General features: G+C 52.3%; 1 protein-coding gene across 1 annotated transcript in view; it reads left to right on the top strand.

Moving 5' to 3' along the window:
* Positions 1 to 13,599: 13,599 nt before the first annotated feature.
* The window catches only part of COL18A1 (collagen type XVIII alpha 1 chain), an 87,718-nt gene continuing 82,491 nt past the window's right edge, over positions 13,600 to 18,826 (top strand). Inside the window, exons 1-2 of the mRNA XM_088793757.1 lie at positions 13,600 to 13,757; positions 13,858 to 13,946. Of these exons, the coding sequence (XP_088649883.1) occupies positions 13,747 to 13,757; positions 13,858 to 13,946 (100 nt within the window). The 5' untranslated portion in view covers positions 13,600 to 13,746. The remainder of the gene's footprint in view (positions 13,758 to 13,857; positions 13,947 to 18,826) is intronic.

The raw sequence follows: 18,826 nt of genomic DNA, 5'->3' as shown, positions 1-18,826 counted from the left end.
GGAATTCCAAGGGTTTTAGAAGCTATTGTCCAGAAACCGGAGCAGAGACTGAATGTCACAGGTGGGGCCCAGCCCAGCTCTCCTGCTCCTTGCGAGGAAGTTCTGCACCCCATTTCCGAAGGGCTTTCTGTCCTGTCCTCCACCTGTGTCATCCCAGAGCCCATGGCTGCGCTGTGGTGTCTCCCTCCTACCTCACCACCCAGTCGCCTCACCTGGCCTGAGGCTTGACTGGGGGCTTGAGCTTTGTAGGGAAGCTCCTGCTCTGGGTCCTTACGTCTGTCCTCAGAAAGAAACAAATCTCAAGCTGGTCTTTAGGTGCTGTTTTACCTTCTGAAGTTTAAATAAAGTTCATGGGTTTTGACCACCGCCACCACCACCAACACAGGGTGGTGTTGGTTCCAACCCCAGCCAGCTATCACGTACCATGTGCTCCAACCTCAAGCGGGCTGATTAAAATAACCAGCAGCTGAACCCGCTCAGAGGCAGTGTCTTTAAACAGCTTTACTGACGTGTAATCGGCACACGATAAACTGCACGCAAGGCGCTGTTTCACGTGGTTGACATCTGGGGCTCCCTCACCACCGCCCGCACAGCGGACAAACCACTCCGGGATTTGCGAAAGCTGCCTGTGCCCCTGGTCCCCTGTCCTTCCTGTCCCACCTGCTCTCGGTCGCACAGGTTAGTCTGCGTCTCCTAGGCTGTTACCCGAATGGGCTCAGTGCGCAGTCTGGTCCGGCTCCTCTCCGTCCGCACAGCGCTCTGACATTTCCTGCGCTGTGCTGCGAGGCAGGGATGAATTCCCTTCTGTCGTCAAGCGCTTTTTATGGTAGAGGAATTCCAGTAGCTCATCCACTCACTGCTGGATAGATGTTTATTTCCAGTTTGGAGCTGTGACAAGTAAAGCCCTGTGCGTGTCGGTGCAAGTCTCAGTGTGGACGTGTCCTTCCGGTCTCGGGAGTGAGCGCCTGCCCGTGGATGTGGGGACCATATAGGCACTGTATGTCTAACTTTGGAGAAACTGGGAAACTCTTTTCCGAAGTGGTTGCTCCCCTTGCATTCCCTGACCGGTGGCGAGCGTTCAGTTCCCCCACAGCCTCGCTAACACTCAGGATAGTCGGTCTGCTAATTTTGGCCGTTCTAACGGGAGTGTCGGGTATCTCACTGCTGGCTCTTAGCTGTGTCGCCCTAATTAATGACTAATGGTGCGCAGCATCTCCTCAGGTTCAGGCAGCACAGATGGCACCTCTCTGCGTTGTCACAGGCCACCATTCGCCCTACAGTGTCACTGGTCTTCCCAGGGCCCTGGCATGAGGAAATTCAGAGAGAGGTTAAGAAACTTTCCCAGGTCACAGACCTAGTAAGTGCTAGAACCAAAGGTCCTCTGAGACAAAAGCTGAGCTGGTGAGCGTTGGCCCCTTGTGTCAGCTGGAAAGTGTTCGTGTCCCCAACAGCAGCTTCAGAAGGACCTACAACCTTTCCCAGAAGCTGCTGCCCACTGGTCCTCACTGGACAGAGATGTCCACATCACACGTGGCATCTGAGCTGCCCCTGCGGAGCCAGAGCCCCTGCATCCAGGCAGGGCTGTCTGCAACAGAGGAGATCATGTGAGCAGCTGGGTGAGGGGCCGCAGAGCTGGGGAGGAGGTGTGACCCCGCCCTGAGATGCACTGGGTGCTCTGCTGCTCAGTGTCTTGTCGGGGCTTTGCTCAGCTCTGCCAACAGGGGATGCAGTCACGCTCGTGTTTGCTTTAATTCTTGAGGAAAGAAGCCCATGAGGTCCAGAGGACATGGTATTCAGACATGGGATTAGATTAGAAGAACGGGGGCCATGGTTCCCGCTCGTGTTGGTTCCTTCCTTGCACACACTCCCCAGTTATCACTTGTTGCACAAAGCTGTCCACCAGACGGCCAGGCCCTCGGGCAGGGTGAGTCAGCGCCCATTTCTCATGACCCCAGGCAATGTCTTCCTCCCCACGCATGCTGCCTGAGCCCAGACTGATTTAGCAAGCATGGGTGTGGGTGCTTCTGAGCGAGCCAGCCAGCTGCCAAGGGGAGGGTGCTCCTGGAAGAGGAGCCTGGTGAGCGCATCGGGCTGTGAACCATTTGTCTGCACCATCTGAGAAGAAATGATGTGGGTGAGTGTGCAGGAATGTGGTGATACCATCTCAGCAGTGAAACTCTCAACAAGAAGCCGTGCTTCTGGAACTATCCGGGAGCCTCTGGACACTGGCACATTGAAACACATTCACTAACAAGCAAATGCACCAGGAAAGACAGGTTTTAAACACATTGCACTCAATCCACACTCAACACTAAGCCAGGTTGTCACTCAGATATTAAGGCAACCAGCATACATTGTCAAACGTGAAAGAACTTTAGGAAAACCCATCCATGAGCAGAGAGAAGCTAAGAATGACATCCCGCCAGAGGACAGCCGAGGAAGGCCAGCATGTGCCCCGTGCTGAGGCTATGGGGGTCCATATCATAGTCAGGATGAGAATATGGTGCCATGAGGGGGACGGAGGGGCTCCATGGCTGAGACCTGAGGAGCCGGCACAGTGACCTCGTGAAGAGAGGGGGTAGACATCCTGGCACAGGGAACAGCATGAGCAAAGCTCAGAGCAGGAGGGAGCATGGCCAGATGGAGGGAGGCTGAAGGGGGAGCTGGAAAGAGGCAGGGCCAGCAGCCGTGGTCTGCCTGCTGCGACACCGAGCTTGAAGAGTGACAGAGCCATCAACCTTGCATTCAGCAGTGTTGAAGCTGTCCTTTGGCTCCAAGGTGGAAGACAGTTTAGATAGGGAGCCCCGAGTTCAGAGTGGGGTAGCAGTGGCACAGACTGAGGTGTGATGGACTAGAAGGAGCCCAGGAGACAAAGGAGGTACAGCTGGGGCGGGGGGACATGCAGCGGAGAGAGGAAGGTGACAAACTCCATGAGCTCTCTGAAACCTGCCATTGCTGTCTTGTTCTGGCTAGCCAATTCTAGTGGGTGAGTAAAGGATTAGCATGACCCTTTATCCTCTCCTTGGATGGGTTTCATATTGGTTTAACTTTCTAGCTCTGTTCCCCTGGGAATCTGATGAAAGTGGAACATTACGCAGGAACAATATGAATGAGAAAAATGGCCCTCTTGACATGGTCCAGCTGGGCTGGTAGGTGTCTGCAGGCACTGGGGATGCCTGGTGGGCTTGCCATCCATTGAAGTCCCCTCAGAGTATGACCTGTCACTGGGCATATTTCTTGATGGAAGTTGTGCCAATCCCTCTTGAGCTGTGTTTGGGACATGGGGCTTTGAAGCTGGGTGGCTTCATTCATTCTCTCACATCTGAGCTGTCACCTAGTTGGAGAGGGGGACATAAAAGACAGCTAGGCACCTTTGCTGAAAATCAGTTGACCATATACAGATAGATCTATTTCTTGATTCTCTATTCAGTTCTGTTGATCTATAGATCTATTCTGTCACCAATATTGCAGTGTTTTGATTACTGTAGTTTCATAATAAATTATTGAAGTCAGATAGGTACATTTTCCAACTTTTTTGTTTCAGCATTGCTTCGACAATTCTTGGGGTTTTTTTTGCATTTTTATATAAAATTTATAATTAGCTTATGAATATTACCAAAAAGCCTGCTGGGCTTAGCTTGGTATTGTGATATATATATATATGTATGTATGTATATATATGTATGTATGTATGTATATATATGTATGTATATATACACACACATACATATATGTATATGTATGTGTATATATATACATGTGTATATATATTTCTATATATATTGTTTTAACTTTTAATTTCCAATTGTTCATTGCTGGTATGTAGAAATACAATCAATTGTTTTTGCATTGCTCTTATATCCTGCAGCCTTGCTCAACTCACTTATTAATTCTAATAGCTTATATGTAGATCCTTAGGATTTTTGACATGACCCATCTCATGTGTGAATAGACACTTTTATTTCTTCCTATCCACTCTATAATCCCTTTCTCTCTTCCTTCCTTCCTTCCTTCCTTCCTTCCTTCCTTCCTTCCTTCCTTCCTTCCTTCCTTTCTTTCTTTCTTTCTTTCTTTCATTTTTGACTAAAGACCTTTCTTGTCTAAGATCTCCAGAACAATATTGAATGGAAATGACGAGAACAGTATTTTGTTTTATTCTTTGTCTTAGGGAGAAATCATTCATTTTTTTCAACATGAAGTATGATGTTATCTATAATAATAACTATTATTATTATAATATATTGCATACTGAATTACATTGGTTTTTGAATGCTAAGCCAACCTTGCATTCCTAAAATAAATCCTACATGGTTGTGATGTACTATACTTTTTATACAATACTGGGCTTTATTTATTAACATTTTGTTAGGGATTTTTGCATGTATGTTCATGAAGGATATCGGTCTATAGTTTTCTTTTCTTGCAGTGTCTTTGTCTGGTACCAGGGTAATACGGGCCTTATGAAATGAATAGGGAAGTGTCCCCTCTTCTATTTTCTGTAAGAGCTTGTATAGGTTTGCAATTATTTCCTCAATAAACATTTTATAATAGTTATCAATGAAGCTCTTTGGGTTAGGGGTTTTTTTTCTAAGAAGGTTTTTAGTTATGATTTCAATTTCTTCAACAGATATAGAGCTATTTGGATTTTTAAATTTCCTTCTTGTATCAATATGGATAATCTGTGTCTTTCAAGGAATTTGCATACTTCATGTAAGCTACACAATATATTAGCATAGAATAAAATTCTTTATAATATTTTTAAATTATCTTTTGAAAAGGTGCAGGATCTGTAGTGATGTCCACTCTTTCGTTCTGGATATTGGCAATCTATCCTAGCACTCTTTCTTTCTTGATTAGTCCAGCTATTGTTTCTAAAACAAACAAAAGAGCCAAAAAACAGCCAGCTCTTGATTTCAATAATTTTCTGTTGTCTGCTTTCTGTTTTATTGGTTTCTGTCCTGATGTGTATTATTTCCTTTCTTCTACTTCCTTTGGGTTTAATTGGCTCTTTTTCCCCTAGTTTTGTAAGCTGGAAGCTAAGGTAATTTTGAGATCTTTCTTCTTTTCTAACATGAACATTTGGTGCTATAAATTTCCCACTAAGCACTGCTTTAGCTTCTTCCCCCAGATTTTGACCTGTTGTGTTTTCATTTCCAATTAATTAAAAATATATTCCCTGAGATTCTGTTCTGACTTATGGCATTTAGAAATGTTTAAAGTTTCCAAATATTTTGGGACTTTATAGGTATATATTCTTGGTTTCTTGTTCTATGCCCTGATAGCATACTTTATGTGACTTACATTCTTTTAAATTTGTGAAGGTATATTTTGTGGCCCAGAATATGGTCCATCTTGGTGAATGTGCATGTACCCTTGAGAAGAATATGTTCTTTTCAAGAACTGTTGTTGGGTGGTGTGTCCTATAAATATCAGTGAGGTCTAGGTGTTGACAAGTGTCGTTCACATCTCCTACATCCTTACTGGATTTTCTGTCAACTTGTTCTAGCAATTACTGAGAATAGAGTTGACATCTTCAACTATAATTGGGAGTCTGTCCATTTCTCCTTCTAGTCTAACCAGTTTTTGCTTCATATATTTTGAAGCCTATTGTTTAGAAACAGGCATGCTTATTATAATTGTTATGTCCTCAGAAAACTGACTCCTTCCTCATTCTGGAACACCCCTCTGGGATAATAGTCCTTTTTCTGAAGTCTGTCTGATACCAGGATAGCTATTCTAGCTTTCTTTTGGCTAGTGACTGAAGGGTGTATCTTTTCTCATCCTTAGGCATTAAATCTACATATGTCTTTGTATTTAACGTGGATTTTTTGTAGACATAATATAGTTGGGGTTTTCATCCAATCTGACCATCTCTACCTTTTAACTGCTGTGTTTAGACCATTCACACTTAATGTGATTATTGATAAGATTGGATTAAAATTATAATTTTGGTAGATGTCTTTTATTTGTTTCATCTATTTTTTGTTTCTCTTTTACTATCTTTTGCTTTCCCTTGGTTGAGTATTTTTTATCTTTCTGCTTTATGTTCTCTTGACTTATTACTCATACCTCTTTGAAAAAAACTTTAGTTGCCCTAGGGTTTAAAATAGAAATCCTAAATTAATCAGAATTTATATTCAGATAGTATTAAACCACTTCATATGTAGTGTAAGAACCTTACAACAATATTTTCCCAATTCCACCCTCCCATTCTTGCTTTTTTCACTTGTATGTATGCTAGCAACACAATACGTTACTATTTTTCCTTTAGATAGAACCTACCATTGATAGCAATTAAAAATAAGGGAGAAAAGAATTTTATCTTCATTTCTTCCATCTCATATATTCTTCATTTCTTTGTGAAGACCCAGTTGGCAGACTCCTATCATATTCTTTCTGATGGCTGAACGTCATTTATCACTCCTTGAAGACTAGGTATGCCAGCAATAAATTCCCATCATTCTTGTTTCTCTGAGATCATTTCTTTTTTTAATCCTTATTTTTTTAGAAGACATTTTCACTGATATAGAATTCTGAGTCAAAATATATACATACATATATATATATATATATATATATATATATATATATATATATATATATATTTTTTTTTTTTTTTTTTTTTTTTCCCCTCTCAGGCCTATAAAGATACCACTTCATTGCCATCTAGCTTGCATGGTTTTTGAAGAGAATTCTGCTGTAATTCTTCACTTTATTTCTCTGCATGTATCTGTTACTCTGCTTGCCTTCAAGACGTTTCTGTCTCTTTTTCCTTGCAGTTTGAATATGCTACTCATATGGATTTTTTGTTTGGTTTTGTTTGTTTGTTTTACCTTTGGGGGGGCATTTATCCTGCTGCATGTTCTTTTTGCTTCTTTAAGCCATGGTTTGGTGTCTGTCATTAATCTTGGAAATTTTCAGCCATTTTGCTTCAAATATTTGCTCTGCCCCCCACCCTCTCTCCTTTCCTTCTGTGATTCCAATTATATGTACATTAGGCTGTTAGATATTGTCCCACAGCTCTTGGACGCACACCTTGATTTTTTTCTATTCTTTTTTCTTTGTTTCAATTTGTATAATTTCTGTAGTGCTATTTTTAGATTCACCAAGTCTTTCCTTGGGTAAGTTAAGTTTGCTGATGAGCCTGTCAAAACCACTCTTCATCCTATTTACTGTGCTTTTCATCTTTACCATTTCCGTTTCATTCTTTCCACTGCTTCCATCTCTTTTCCAGGCAGTACATTACTTTAAGCAAAAACAATGGAAACCAACGCAAGTCTCATTATGGTGGGACCACTCAGTATGCTATTTCCATACCGTGGAACACGTGTCATCATGTAAGGAAATGGGCGTATACTGACACGGACAGAGTGACAACATGTCTTGTGTTAATAAAGCAAGTTTGAGAACCGTATTATCTCATGTATGTTTTTAAAATTTCACAAAACAGCTTTCTACCAATATCTATAAAATGCTTTTTCTAAAAACCAGCAGAGGGATAATAGTGGGTACTATACTTGGCAGGAGGCTGAGATGCGGAGGCCGGTCAAGTGGGACTTCAGCCTTATTACTAACATTCGGAACTTTCACAGTGAGTTATAATCGTGTCAGTTGTGTATCTTGAAAGGGCTCAGAATTAGGCTGGGGAGAGTGAATGGGGGAGGGGCGTACAAACCGTGCAGCCCTGAAGGTCTCACAGGGGGCTCTAGTGCCACTCCTGAGAAGGGGCACTTTGACACGCCTGTGTCTCTGTCTGCCTGCCTGCCTCTCTCCTTCCCTGCCTTCCTTTTGTTCAGTGTGAACAAAGCAAGGATGCTGTGTGTGGGGGCCTGAATTCCAGCGGAGGGAAGTGGGAGGCCCATAAGCAAATAAATGAGCAAATGAACAAATAAAGGAATGAGCATGTTGGACAGCAGTGAGTGCCCTGCAGAAAAGTGATTGAGGCGGCGTGGTGGCGGATGCTAGGTCCTGCATGAGCCCGGGGGGTCAAGCTGAGCTCTGAGTGAAGGTGCTCAGACAGTGAGGGACACAGGGACCAGAGGGCCGAAGGCCACACACCTCATTGAGGGTGGTCAGGAACTGACTAGGTGTCATGCAGGGTGTCATGTGGGGTCTTAGTCCCGCTCCCCATGTAAGAATGCAGGATATGGTGAGGCCAAAAAGGAACACCCACGGAGCCATAGATAGGGGAGTCATACCACTATATTCTTGCTGGCGGCTGGGTTGGAGACACAGGAAGCAGGAGCCACACCATCTGAAATCTGCCGTCCCTTTTCTCTGTCAACCAACCTCACTTGCTAGCTGCAATCCACCAAGCTAACTGCAATCCACGCCTGCTAGCTTAGCCACTATCTTCTTGCTAGCCCCCCATTTTCTGCTAGCGTAGCTGCGGCAGTTATATTAGTGGCCAATGGCTCACTGGTTACAGCTGACGGCCAAGTAGCCACAGCTGATGGCCATCCAAAAACAGTTGATGGCCATTTACTACTTGAGCCAGCACCTTTCCTTGTGAGGCTGAGAGCCTGGAAACTGCAGTCCTGGCTCTGTTCCCACACTAGGGTTGGAAATGTTTCAATACTGAGTGTGAACAGGTTGTGTGTGTGGGGAGAGGAAGGGTTGGGGGGAATCGTCCCAGCTCACGGCTAGGGAACAGGCGTGGAGTGAGGCCACACTCAGGTTAACTTGTCTGTAGAGGCTGTGACGTGGCCACCTTTCAGGAAGGAAAGGGGCTGGCCTGGGCTGCTGTGCTGGAAGGTTGCCAGGCTGGCAGGAAGGAATCACCTGGACCTCTCGCTCCCACCCACGTGTGTTGGCAACACCATGCAAAACACAAAAGCTGGTGTTTCCCTTGGAATGGATGCACCTCAGTGCGGTCTCCATGGGGATGAGGCTGTCCTGAGAAACAGGACAGGTCGCTCAGTGATGCACTTGAGAATCGGGGCCCCGCCTCCCCCTGGATGACTCAGTGTGAACCCGGGCATCTCCTTGCTGCAGTGACACGAGGCAATGGCATGCTCCGACAGTTATAAAGATGTTTATTATGAACCTTTGAGAATGTGGAAAGAAAGGGAAAGAGACAAATCTCGCCTGTCATCCCAGCCCTTCTCCCAGGGGTGTTCACCGCCTGCTGTCGGGCAAGCTTTTCCACGTGAACATTTCACAGATTTCTCCACGGCTGTGTAAGATTCCGTTGTATGGACATCTGTTCATTCACTTTCCAAGTTCTGCTAGACTAAACCTCCATAGACTAAACCTCCACAAACGCGGACCTCCCAGCCATCCTGCCCAGCACCCGGCATCCACCTCGGCTGGCTGGAGGCTGCTGTCCAGCCGAGCCACCACCACAGGCGAGGTCTTTTACTTGGCAGGTATTTACCAATACCAGAGGCCGGCGTCACCCCAGGGGCCACAGTGCTGCCTGAGTGCCGAGAGGGAACGGCTGAGCGGGCAGCAGGCACCAAGGCCACTGAGCATGAACTGTCACTCACAGTGAAAAGTGTGGTGGGGAGAACGAGCCAGGGCCCTGGAGCCAAGTGATGGGAGTGTGAGAGGTGCGTGTGGGGTGACAGAGGCCAGATGGGAGGGGCCCCAGTTGCATCTCGTATGGACCGTGTGACCAGGGCCTGAGGACTGAAGTGTGTGACCTGATGTGGAGACAGGTGGGTACTCTGCGTTTTCTGCAGCCTGCACATGCCCTCCTATCCTGAAGAAAAGTGACTGGCAGCAGATGGCAAGCTCCCTGGCACCTCCGGACACAGGGGCGTGATGGCCTGGGTAGAGGGCACATGTCCTGCCCTGTCCATGTCCCTAACCTTGCTCAGCTCTCCCTGCGGCCCTTTTCCTGTTGTCCTACCTCTGTCTCCTCATAAACCCACAGCTCCCACCTGGGACCGGAGCCCATGGAACAGGAAAGACACCCAAGCACAGGCCCTGGACTTGAGGAAATCCACTGTCATTTGGAAATCCCTGTCAACTTAAAACAAAAGCCAATTTGAAAACAATGTCAAAAACAAGCGCAGGTTGGGTATGAATGGCCCCATAGCCTTGGGGGGCGGGGGAGGGAGGGCCCCTCAGTGAAGCCTGGGGGCAACGCTGGCCCACCACTGCTGGCCCAGGGTCTGTTTCAGAAGCAGGGCTGGGGACAGCACTTCTGTCATTTCTATCATTTCTCCCTTGTAAGGACATGTGAGACCCACAGCATTGGAGCAAACAGGAAATCAACACAAGGAACGATGAGAGTGTGGCGGGAGCCAGCGCCCAGGCCCTTCCACCCTCCATAGTCCCACCGCACCCGAGGGTCAGCGCGGGGACTGGGCCTCTCTGAGGCCTCTGCTCGGACCTCGCTCCCACGCGGGTGTCTCCATCCATCTCCTCCACCCGGTTGAAGAGCCCCCACATCACACCCCCTGTTGCCCGACCCCCCAGGCTGTGCTGGGATCCCCAACCCCCAGCACTGGGTATGCTGGGACTTCAGCGTCTTTGGGGTGGGTTGACCATGTCCACCCCTCCTGAGGCAAGGGGGACTTTGTGCACAAGGGCGGGGGGACACACAGCACAGTGTCAGCCGAGGGGGTCTGGGGTCTCTTTCCAAGTGCATTCCTATATTTTCTATTTTTCCTACAGTGGTCACACGTTACTTGTGTGCTGTGGGGGAGGGAGAAACTTCCCTCTACTCTCAAGATTCTTCCAGCTGGTCTAATAATTAAATTTACATGAGAGATTAACAGGAGAAAACAACCAAATTTAACACATATATATGTATATATGTATGGAAACCCCACAATCTATGACATGTTTAGGGGCAGATGGGAAATAAGGTGTATGTGACATTGTGAGCTAAGGACGAGGTAAGGCACCTGGGGCTTCAGAGGGGAGGAAGGTCAATGCAGGACGATAAGAGCAGATGTCCAGTCATTACTAGTTTTCCCCGCCCTGCAGGTAGGGCCAGAAGGTGATTTCTGGTGATAGGCCTTTTTATGGGCAAGGCCCCACTTTAAATTCTTCTAGGTAGTTAAGGGGCAGAAGTTTCTCTTGAGCCCACGGAGTCTGGGTTGCTTTCAGCTCCAAATAATCTGCATACTACCCAGGTATGTTTTGGGGTCACTCGTTCTGAACCCCTACAGTAAATAAAGGAAAAACTAAAACTTGAATAAGAAAAAGGTGTGAACGCCATGGGAACTGTGAGGACATCCAGTGATGACTCGGTGGTAAGATACAAAGTGAAAAGAATGAGCCTGAAATTAATTTTTTTAGAGCTGTGAGTTGAGAACTCAAGCGTTTCAGAGTAAAAAACCTTTTGTCCTTTGTGTTGTTGGCAGCACTTTTCATGACACAGCTCCCTTGGAAGCTGGCCTTCCACCAAAGCCCACAAAGGTGTGCTCACCCTGCTCTGGGGCCTCCAACCAGGGAGGAGAGAGGCGAGAGGTGGTGACCGGAGGACAGTGGACAGCGGGGCACTGACCCCCAGCCCCTGCTGGTCCTGCTCCAGCCTCACCCTCCTGGAGCTGCAGACAGGCCTGGGGCCAGTGCCTCACATGTGGAGGCACGTCCGCTGACTGCAGATTCAAGAGTGGGTGGGGTTGGGTGGAAGCAGCATGGGCCTGAGGACAGGCGAGATGGAAGTGACAGAAGGGCCCCTGCACTTCAGATTCTTTCCTGGAGCAGGACTTTGGCCCAGGGACAGATGGATCCACGGACAGGCAGACAGACTGGAGCCACAGGGAAGGGTGCGTCAGGACCCAGGGCATGCTAACCACACACGTGCCTGTGCACACACCACACAAAGTCACAGACTCACCCCCCCCCCCCCCACTGCACAAGTACCCGTGGGACACAGACTTACACACCCCCGGGTCCCCACCCAACACCTCCACCTACATAGGAAACAAGAGTAGATTCTAATCCTTTCTACTCTTATCATGTTCTCTTTCATTTTTTGAAAGACGTGGGTCACAACCCTCTAAGTGGATATCTCCCTGCCCTGGACCACGAGTGCCCTTGTCAAATAAGCCAGAGGACTCCAGGTCCCAGGGCAGAGCTGATGGAGGTGTGGGGCGGGTGGACCAGCAGGGCCTGGGGTCCAGGGCAGCACTCGGCCTTTGAAGACCATAGCAGCAGGGTGGTGGGGGGGAATGATGGACTGGGTGGGGGTCCTGGCAGGCCCCTCTGTGGCAGTGTGGGGAGCAGCTGGGCTGGAGGGAGGCGCTGAGGGCAGCTGTCAGGTTGGTCCAGCACAGGGAGGTGTGGTGGAAGGGAAACGTGGGTGAGGCTGCCTTCAGCGTGGAGGGCCTGTGTCTTGGGCCTGGCCAGGGACTAGTCCTCTAGGCTGGTTGGAGACGGAAGTCAGGGGGCGTCCAGCAGGATGTACCGGGGTGGGGTGTGGGGGTTGCTGTAGAGGCCTAGAGAGCCACAGAGGGGCTGGGCAGGCAGGAGTCTACCTGCAGACCCTGCTCAGGGCCCAGGCAGGGGACGCTGGCCAGGAAGGGCATGAGGAAAGCAGAAAGGCACTCGGTAATAACCCAGAAGATGCAGCACAGTCACTAAGCCCGGAGCGGGAGCCGGAAGCCATGTGCCGGCCCGTGCTGAGGACTGGTTCCTGCAAACCCCGAGGTGACCAAGTTCATGGAAATGCGAGTTTACTGTAAGAAGTCCATCTGCGTGGGGAGGCTGTTGGGTGGACTTCAGGACAGGACCCCGTGTACAGCTAGCTGCCTGGAGGAAGGAGCTGAGAACTGGGCCAGTAGCACTAGCCTGTGGAAACGGAAGCAGAGTGAACTTAACTGGGGGCGGAAAGCTGGGAAGGTTCTGGTGAGGGGCAACTGGACCTCCAGGAATGAGAGGGGCCTCCTGGGACAGGTCCTGGTGGCAGAGCCCAAGGGGCAGTGCATGCTGGCCTTCTCAGAGTCCCTCCGGGAGCCCTCCCGTCTCTCTACAAGCTGGGGGCAGGACCCCTCCGGGGCGCAGGCGCTCGTGGGGGCGGCCCTCGGAGGCTTAGTGGGGCGCAGGGCACATCCTCCCGCAGGAGACGACGGTGGCCGCAGCTGGCCGCAGCCTGAGCAGCAGGGCCGAGGAGCAGCGCGGTCCTGGGCTCGAGCCCGCGGAGGCGGCCAGGCTGGATGCGCCATCACCAAGCGGCTAATGCGCCCACGAGGCTGGGCTGGAGCCCAGCTTCCTCCCCCTCCATCCATTGTCCGCCGGCGATAAACGTCTTTGTTTAAATCGCCCGCCTTCCCGCTGCCCCCACCGGACTCAGGGCCTGAGGACGACTCCCCTGGGGGGTGCGGGGGGCACCTTCCCGAATAAACACCGGCTGGACACGATGCGTGTGCCCGGACCTTGCCCCGCACTTGGAGCGGGGACCCCACGTGCCACCTCGGGCAGCTACAGGAGCACGTCCTCCGGGGGCGGGCCACGTGAGCTGGGGACGGGGGTGGGGAGCACCCCTGGCTGCCCCTCTAGGGTGCTCGGACCTGGGCGAGCGGAAGGTCACCGGGCTCCGGGTCCCTCCACTGTGCACGGGTTTGTCCCAGCGTTCCCCACCCCCCACCCCGCCCACTGTCCAGGTCCAGCCAGGCGCCCCAGGCCCTGCTTCCTGGCCCCTCGTGGTCCGTCCCCCGCGCTCCGCCCCGCCCCGCCCCGCGTCCCGCCCCCTGCCCGTCCGGGCGGCGGCCGGAGAGCTGGGGCCGAGCGGGCGCACCGCGGCGGAGGGCGCAGCATCCGAGGCGCAGACAGTCGGGCCAGCCAAGCATGGCGCCGAGGTACGGGCCGCCCGGGCCGCGGGGCGGGCGGGGGCAGCGGGGTCGAACGGGCGGGCGGGGGACGCCTGTGGCGCCCTAACCTGTAGCCTGTTGTCCGCAGGTGGCTGCGGCCGCTGCGGCGGCACCTCCTGGACGTGCTGGCGCCCCTTGTCTTGCTACTTGGGGTCCGCGCTGCCTCGGCGGAGCCAGGTAATACTCGCGGAGACACGAAACTTCTCGCGCCAGGCCGCCCGCCCCCCGGCACTTTGTGCGGGTGTCCGGCAGCGGGTCCCGGCGGCGGTAGCTTCCTCACCCTCAGTCCATCTCCGCTTGGGTCCCGAGAGGCGGCCCCAGCACTACCCACGCACGCAGGTGGCCCGCGAGCGGAGGGTGGAGGGGGAAAGGGGTGGGGCCGGAGTCCTGTGTCCCGAGTGTCTTGCGCCGGCCATTCATTCTTTGGCTGCGGGGGTTCGCGCCACGCCGCCGCACCGCAGGATTCGGGGAGTGTGCTGGGCTGGGGGTTGCGGGCCGTCCGCGCCGTGAGTCCCACACATGGTGACCAAACTTCGGCGACTCTGCTGGGAAGTTGGTGCGCTCGGTGGTCCGAGCTGTCGGTTGAGGGCCAGCGAGGGGCCGGGGCTGTGGTCGTGGTGGGGGTTGTTCCAGGCGCAGAGGCTCCGGAGACGCCTGCGTACCCACCGCCCGCCCACCCAGCCTGTGTCACGGTCACGGGCCTCGTCCCTCCCAGCTCCTGAGCGGCCGCAGTGAGTGGCGACTGCGGGTCCGGCAGGTCTCCGGGGAAGGCGGTGCATCGCGGAGCAAAGCCACGTAGCGTCCAACCTGTTGAGGCAGAACTGCCCGGGTTCCCCAGGGCCAGCCTTTGTGCCCCGCCGGGCGCCAGGCCTCTGTCCTCGCGGTCGCCTCGGTGTCGGGTTGCGCGCGCTCCCTTTTGATGCGGCCGACCGCGGAGCACCGCCTCAGGAGAACAATGCGCAGAAGTCCGTTGTTTGGCCGTACCGCTGCTTTTCCCGCGTGCGCCGCGAACTGCGGGGGAGCCCTCCTTCTGCCACCGTTTTGGGGACCCCGTTCCTGACCATGCAGCCGTCTGGGCTTCTTCCAGTCACGCCCAACAGTGACCCGGGAAGAGGCCGCTGGGGGGATGGGGGGGATGCCAGGCTGGGGAGGGGGGCACGCCTCAAATAGTCCTGTGTGTTTCATCCCTGGTAGAACTAGGATGCCGTGCAGCGCAGTGACATTCGTCAGCTGTCTGCTCGAGGTTCCCGCGAAAGCAGGAGGCCGGCACTGTGGTCAGCACAGCAACAGCACACCTGCTGGCCACAGCTGGCCCGGGAGGAGGGACCCACCAGAGGGAGGTCACTCCGGGGAGAGAGAAGTGGTCATTTGTTTCATTGTTTCCAGTCGGCTTAGTCACAAGGTTAAACAGCAGTTCAGAGCTTTGTAAAAGTAACTAGTCATAAACATCTGCTGAAAGCACCTGTCCTTGGGGTGGCAGGTAATTCCTCATTCATTTGTGTTAACTCTCAGGGGGACTTAGGGAACCTGCTTGTCCTTCCACGGTTCTGTGGGCCCCTGGGTTCCTAATGACGTGATTGCCAATTTGTTACCGTGTTAAAGGTCCGGCTGCTGGCCCCACGAAAGCCAAACTCCAGAGGCTAGGTTGGTGGAAAGAAAAGCCGGTTTATTAAAAATGCCGGCATTCTGGGAGGACCACTGGCTGCTGACCGAAGGCCGGCCCCCCACCCTCTGCCCCCGCCCCCAGCATTCTAGGACGATGGTGGACCAGGGTGGACCGGCCCCAGGGCCACTTGGAGCCGCTAATCATGGCTTGAGGGGCCGTCCCCTCAGCTCAGCAAGGACAGGGACACCCACAGGCCCAGGCCCAGGCTGTTTGAGCAGGAACTTGTAAGCCTGAGCCTTGTTTATAATTAAGAGCAAAACGAGTAAAGACACCGTGGAGTCCCGTCCCCAGCTGAGGGAACATTGGAATCAAGGAGAGGAAACAGGGCTTTTAGCAGAGAAAGTAAAATGTCATGTCAGCCAGTTTTGGTGAGATGTAGGGTGTTGGCATTAATTGGGTGGGGGTGACTTTTATCTCTGTCCCAGCACTGGGGCTGCCCTGGGGGGGTCGCGGCAGAAGGACGGAAAGCCCCTTCCCAGGTGCCTAATGGATGAGGCTCTTTCTGTACCTGGAGGTTAAAGCAGGAAGCAGGCTCCGTGGGGGCGGTGTGCTGCCCCTCCTCCACCCCATCCCCACCCTCTCCTGATAGGGAGGACACAGGTTCCATTCCCCACCGGGACAAGTCTCCTGGAAATGGGATCATTCCCACCTGTGGGTGTTACCAGAGGAACTAATGTGTGTGAAATCCTGACTTAGCAGTGGCTTAATTTGTTCCTGGAAACCCTTAAAAATCACCCTTGGGAAGCAAATTCTTGAGGCCCACTTTGCTGATTTGCACGTTTTTTCTGACCAAAAATGATGCATTTTTCCATGATTCCATCTGTGCTGCACTTGACCCAAATAAATAAATAAATAGTCTTGCTGTTTCATGCAAGGATGGATTGCTGTGGTCCTGATGCTCGGAGCGGTGTTTTGCACAATCCCCCGTAACCGGCGCCCGGTGGGCGGGCCCTGTGGCTCAGCAGTGCTGGAGCGCTGTCAGCCCTGGGAGGCGTTTGTCTATAGAGACCTCAGAGTCTGGGGAAGGACAGTGTCCACTGGTCTCTGCAGTGTCCTGTCTCCTGCCTTCCACGTGTGACCTCTACAACAGGCTCTGTCAGCTCCCCCACCCTAGGCCCTCTGTGTCTGGGCCACCCATGGCCAAGCACGGGTCCCTGCCCCCCCCATTCCTTGGTGGGAGCGTGGTTGCCAGGATTGGGCTTGAACAAGACACAGCCAAGGTCCTGCGGGCCCTGTTGGTGCTGTCACCCTGGGCTGATGGACCTCAGCTGATGGGAAAGCGGTCTGATCTTGTCCCCTCCGGTCTGTTCCCAGTGAAGCTGTCACCTTACCCACCGGGGAGTCTTCAGGGTTCAGCTGTGGGACCTCTAAGACAGTTTTGAATTTCAGCAAAACCTGTTTTTCAGGGTACTCCTGTTTCCCTTTAAAAGAAGGAGAGGGGGGAAGTCCTGGGCAGGGGAACCTTGAAGGAGCGAAACTGACTCCAGGCAGAGTGTGAGGAGATGGAAGAGTTTCGTCCACCTTAAAAAGCACACATATGCACACGCACGCATCAGTGCATGCATACATGCACTGCACACATGCACACACATCAGTGTGCACATGCACACGTGTGCACGCACACGTGCACATACATGCACATGCGCACACACGCACACGTGCATATGCACACACACGCACACACACGTGCACTTGCAGCACACACATGTACATACGCACACATGTGCACAGCGCATGCATGCACACACATATACACACATGCACCTACATGAACACACATGCACACACATCCACGTGCACACGTGTTCATGCACATACACACCTGCATGCACACAGACTTGCTCTCTGCACCAAAGTGCTTGGTTCTCTCTTCATCCAGTTTGTTGAAAAGGCTTGGTTCTCGGCCCCTGGGAGAGCTGGACGGACCCTGTGTGGGGGTTAGTCCCTCCCTCTCTGGGTGGGCGGTGGCACTAGGTCGCAGGGACTGACTGGAGGTGGAACTGGCAGGGGACACCACAGCCCATGTGCAGCCCAGAGGCAGGAGTCCCCATGACACCCCACTGCTCAGCTGTCCATCCAGGGTCCGGGGTGGCCCAGCTACTTTCTAGGAAGATGCAGTCCACCCAGCCCTATAGAGGACCCTGTCAGGCTGTCCACGCTGCTGAGGTCAGTGCCTGGGGTTGGAGCATGTGTCGAAGACACTTGTCCACCCTGACACTTTGCTAGTGAGGCCCAGGGCTCCCTAGATCCTCGCAGTGGGGCAAAACCCAGTCTTCTGATTCAACATCCAGGGAGCCTCCTCCTGCTGGGTCTGAGGCCTGCTGGGAAGGGCCAGTCAGATGAGGAGGTGGCCTCCGGGCTGGGTGGACCTCCCAGCAGCCCCACCAGCCTCAGGGATCAGATGAGGGTGTGGGGCTCTGTCCACAGGCCCTCCCCCACAGGCCCACCTGCAGCCCTGGTGGGGGTGGTCCACCCAGGTGCCTTCAAGGGAAGCCTGGTCACAGATGTCACACTCCTCTCCCCAGAGGCTCTGGGTTAGCTGGTGTCTGTAAGGGAAGCAGATGACACCCCAAGGAGGAGCCAGTGGCCCCTCCCTGAGAACACAGCTGGCTAAGCAGCAGCTGTCCAGAGCCCCAGCTGTCAGCCTGGGAGAAAGTGGACATCACAGGATCTAACCAGGACCTGAGACATAAAACTCCTTGAAACTTGATACAGATGGTGGGGGGAGAAGTAAAATATTGAGAAAATTAAAATTTTTGTTTGGTGTGTTTATAAGATTAGAGTTGGTACATTTTGACAGTTGTCCAGAAACACAATGAGAACAGATGGGGCTGCTCCCGTGTGTTCTGGGGCCTCCAAAGCTGCCCACCTCGCCAGGTCACATGGCTTCTCTGGACTCCACGCCTGCCATCCTTGATGGTTTAGGATGTGGGCCTAGCCCTCTGCCAGGCCCTACTGGGCCCCTGCGCCCCTTCCCTGCTCTCCTGCCCGTCCTGGAAGGAGCCGGCACTAGGGGTGGTTGGCGCAGGCCTGGATCCTCCCAGGGCAGCAGAGACCTGGGCCAGCTGTGCCTGACCTGCTCCGTGGCGGATCCCTCCCCGAGCTGGGTAGAAATAGTTCCTCCTTGGGGGTGCTGGACGCAGCAGTGGTCATTTTGCAAAGCCACACAATGTATATGGGGTACATTGTACTTTACACCCCACACTGTATCTTTCCATCATACGATGTATCTGGACCACACAATGTATCTCCACACACCAGGTAGTCACTCTCAGGGAGGCCAGAAGCCTCAGGGAGGCAGAGGGGGTCCTGTTCTGTTCCTTGGCACTGCCCAGTGGGAGCCGGGGGTGGGGTAGTGATGCCAGTTGGCTGATGGCATAAGGCTTGAGGT

The sequence above is a fragment of the Rhinolophus sinicus genome, chromosome 17 (assembly GCF_057876585.1).
Source record: "Rhinolophus sinicus isolate RSI-liver-muscle chromosome 17, RSI-T2T, whole genome shotgun sequence".
Classification (NCBI taxonomy): domain Eukaryota; kingdom Metazoa; phylum Chordata; class Mammalia; order Chiroptera; family Rhinolophidae; genus Rhinolophus; species Rhinolophus sinicus.
Note: the sequence above shows the minus strand (reverse complement) of the source record. Positions and strands in the feature narration are given on the sequence as shown.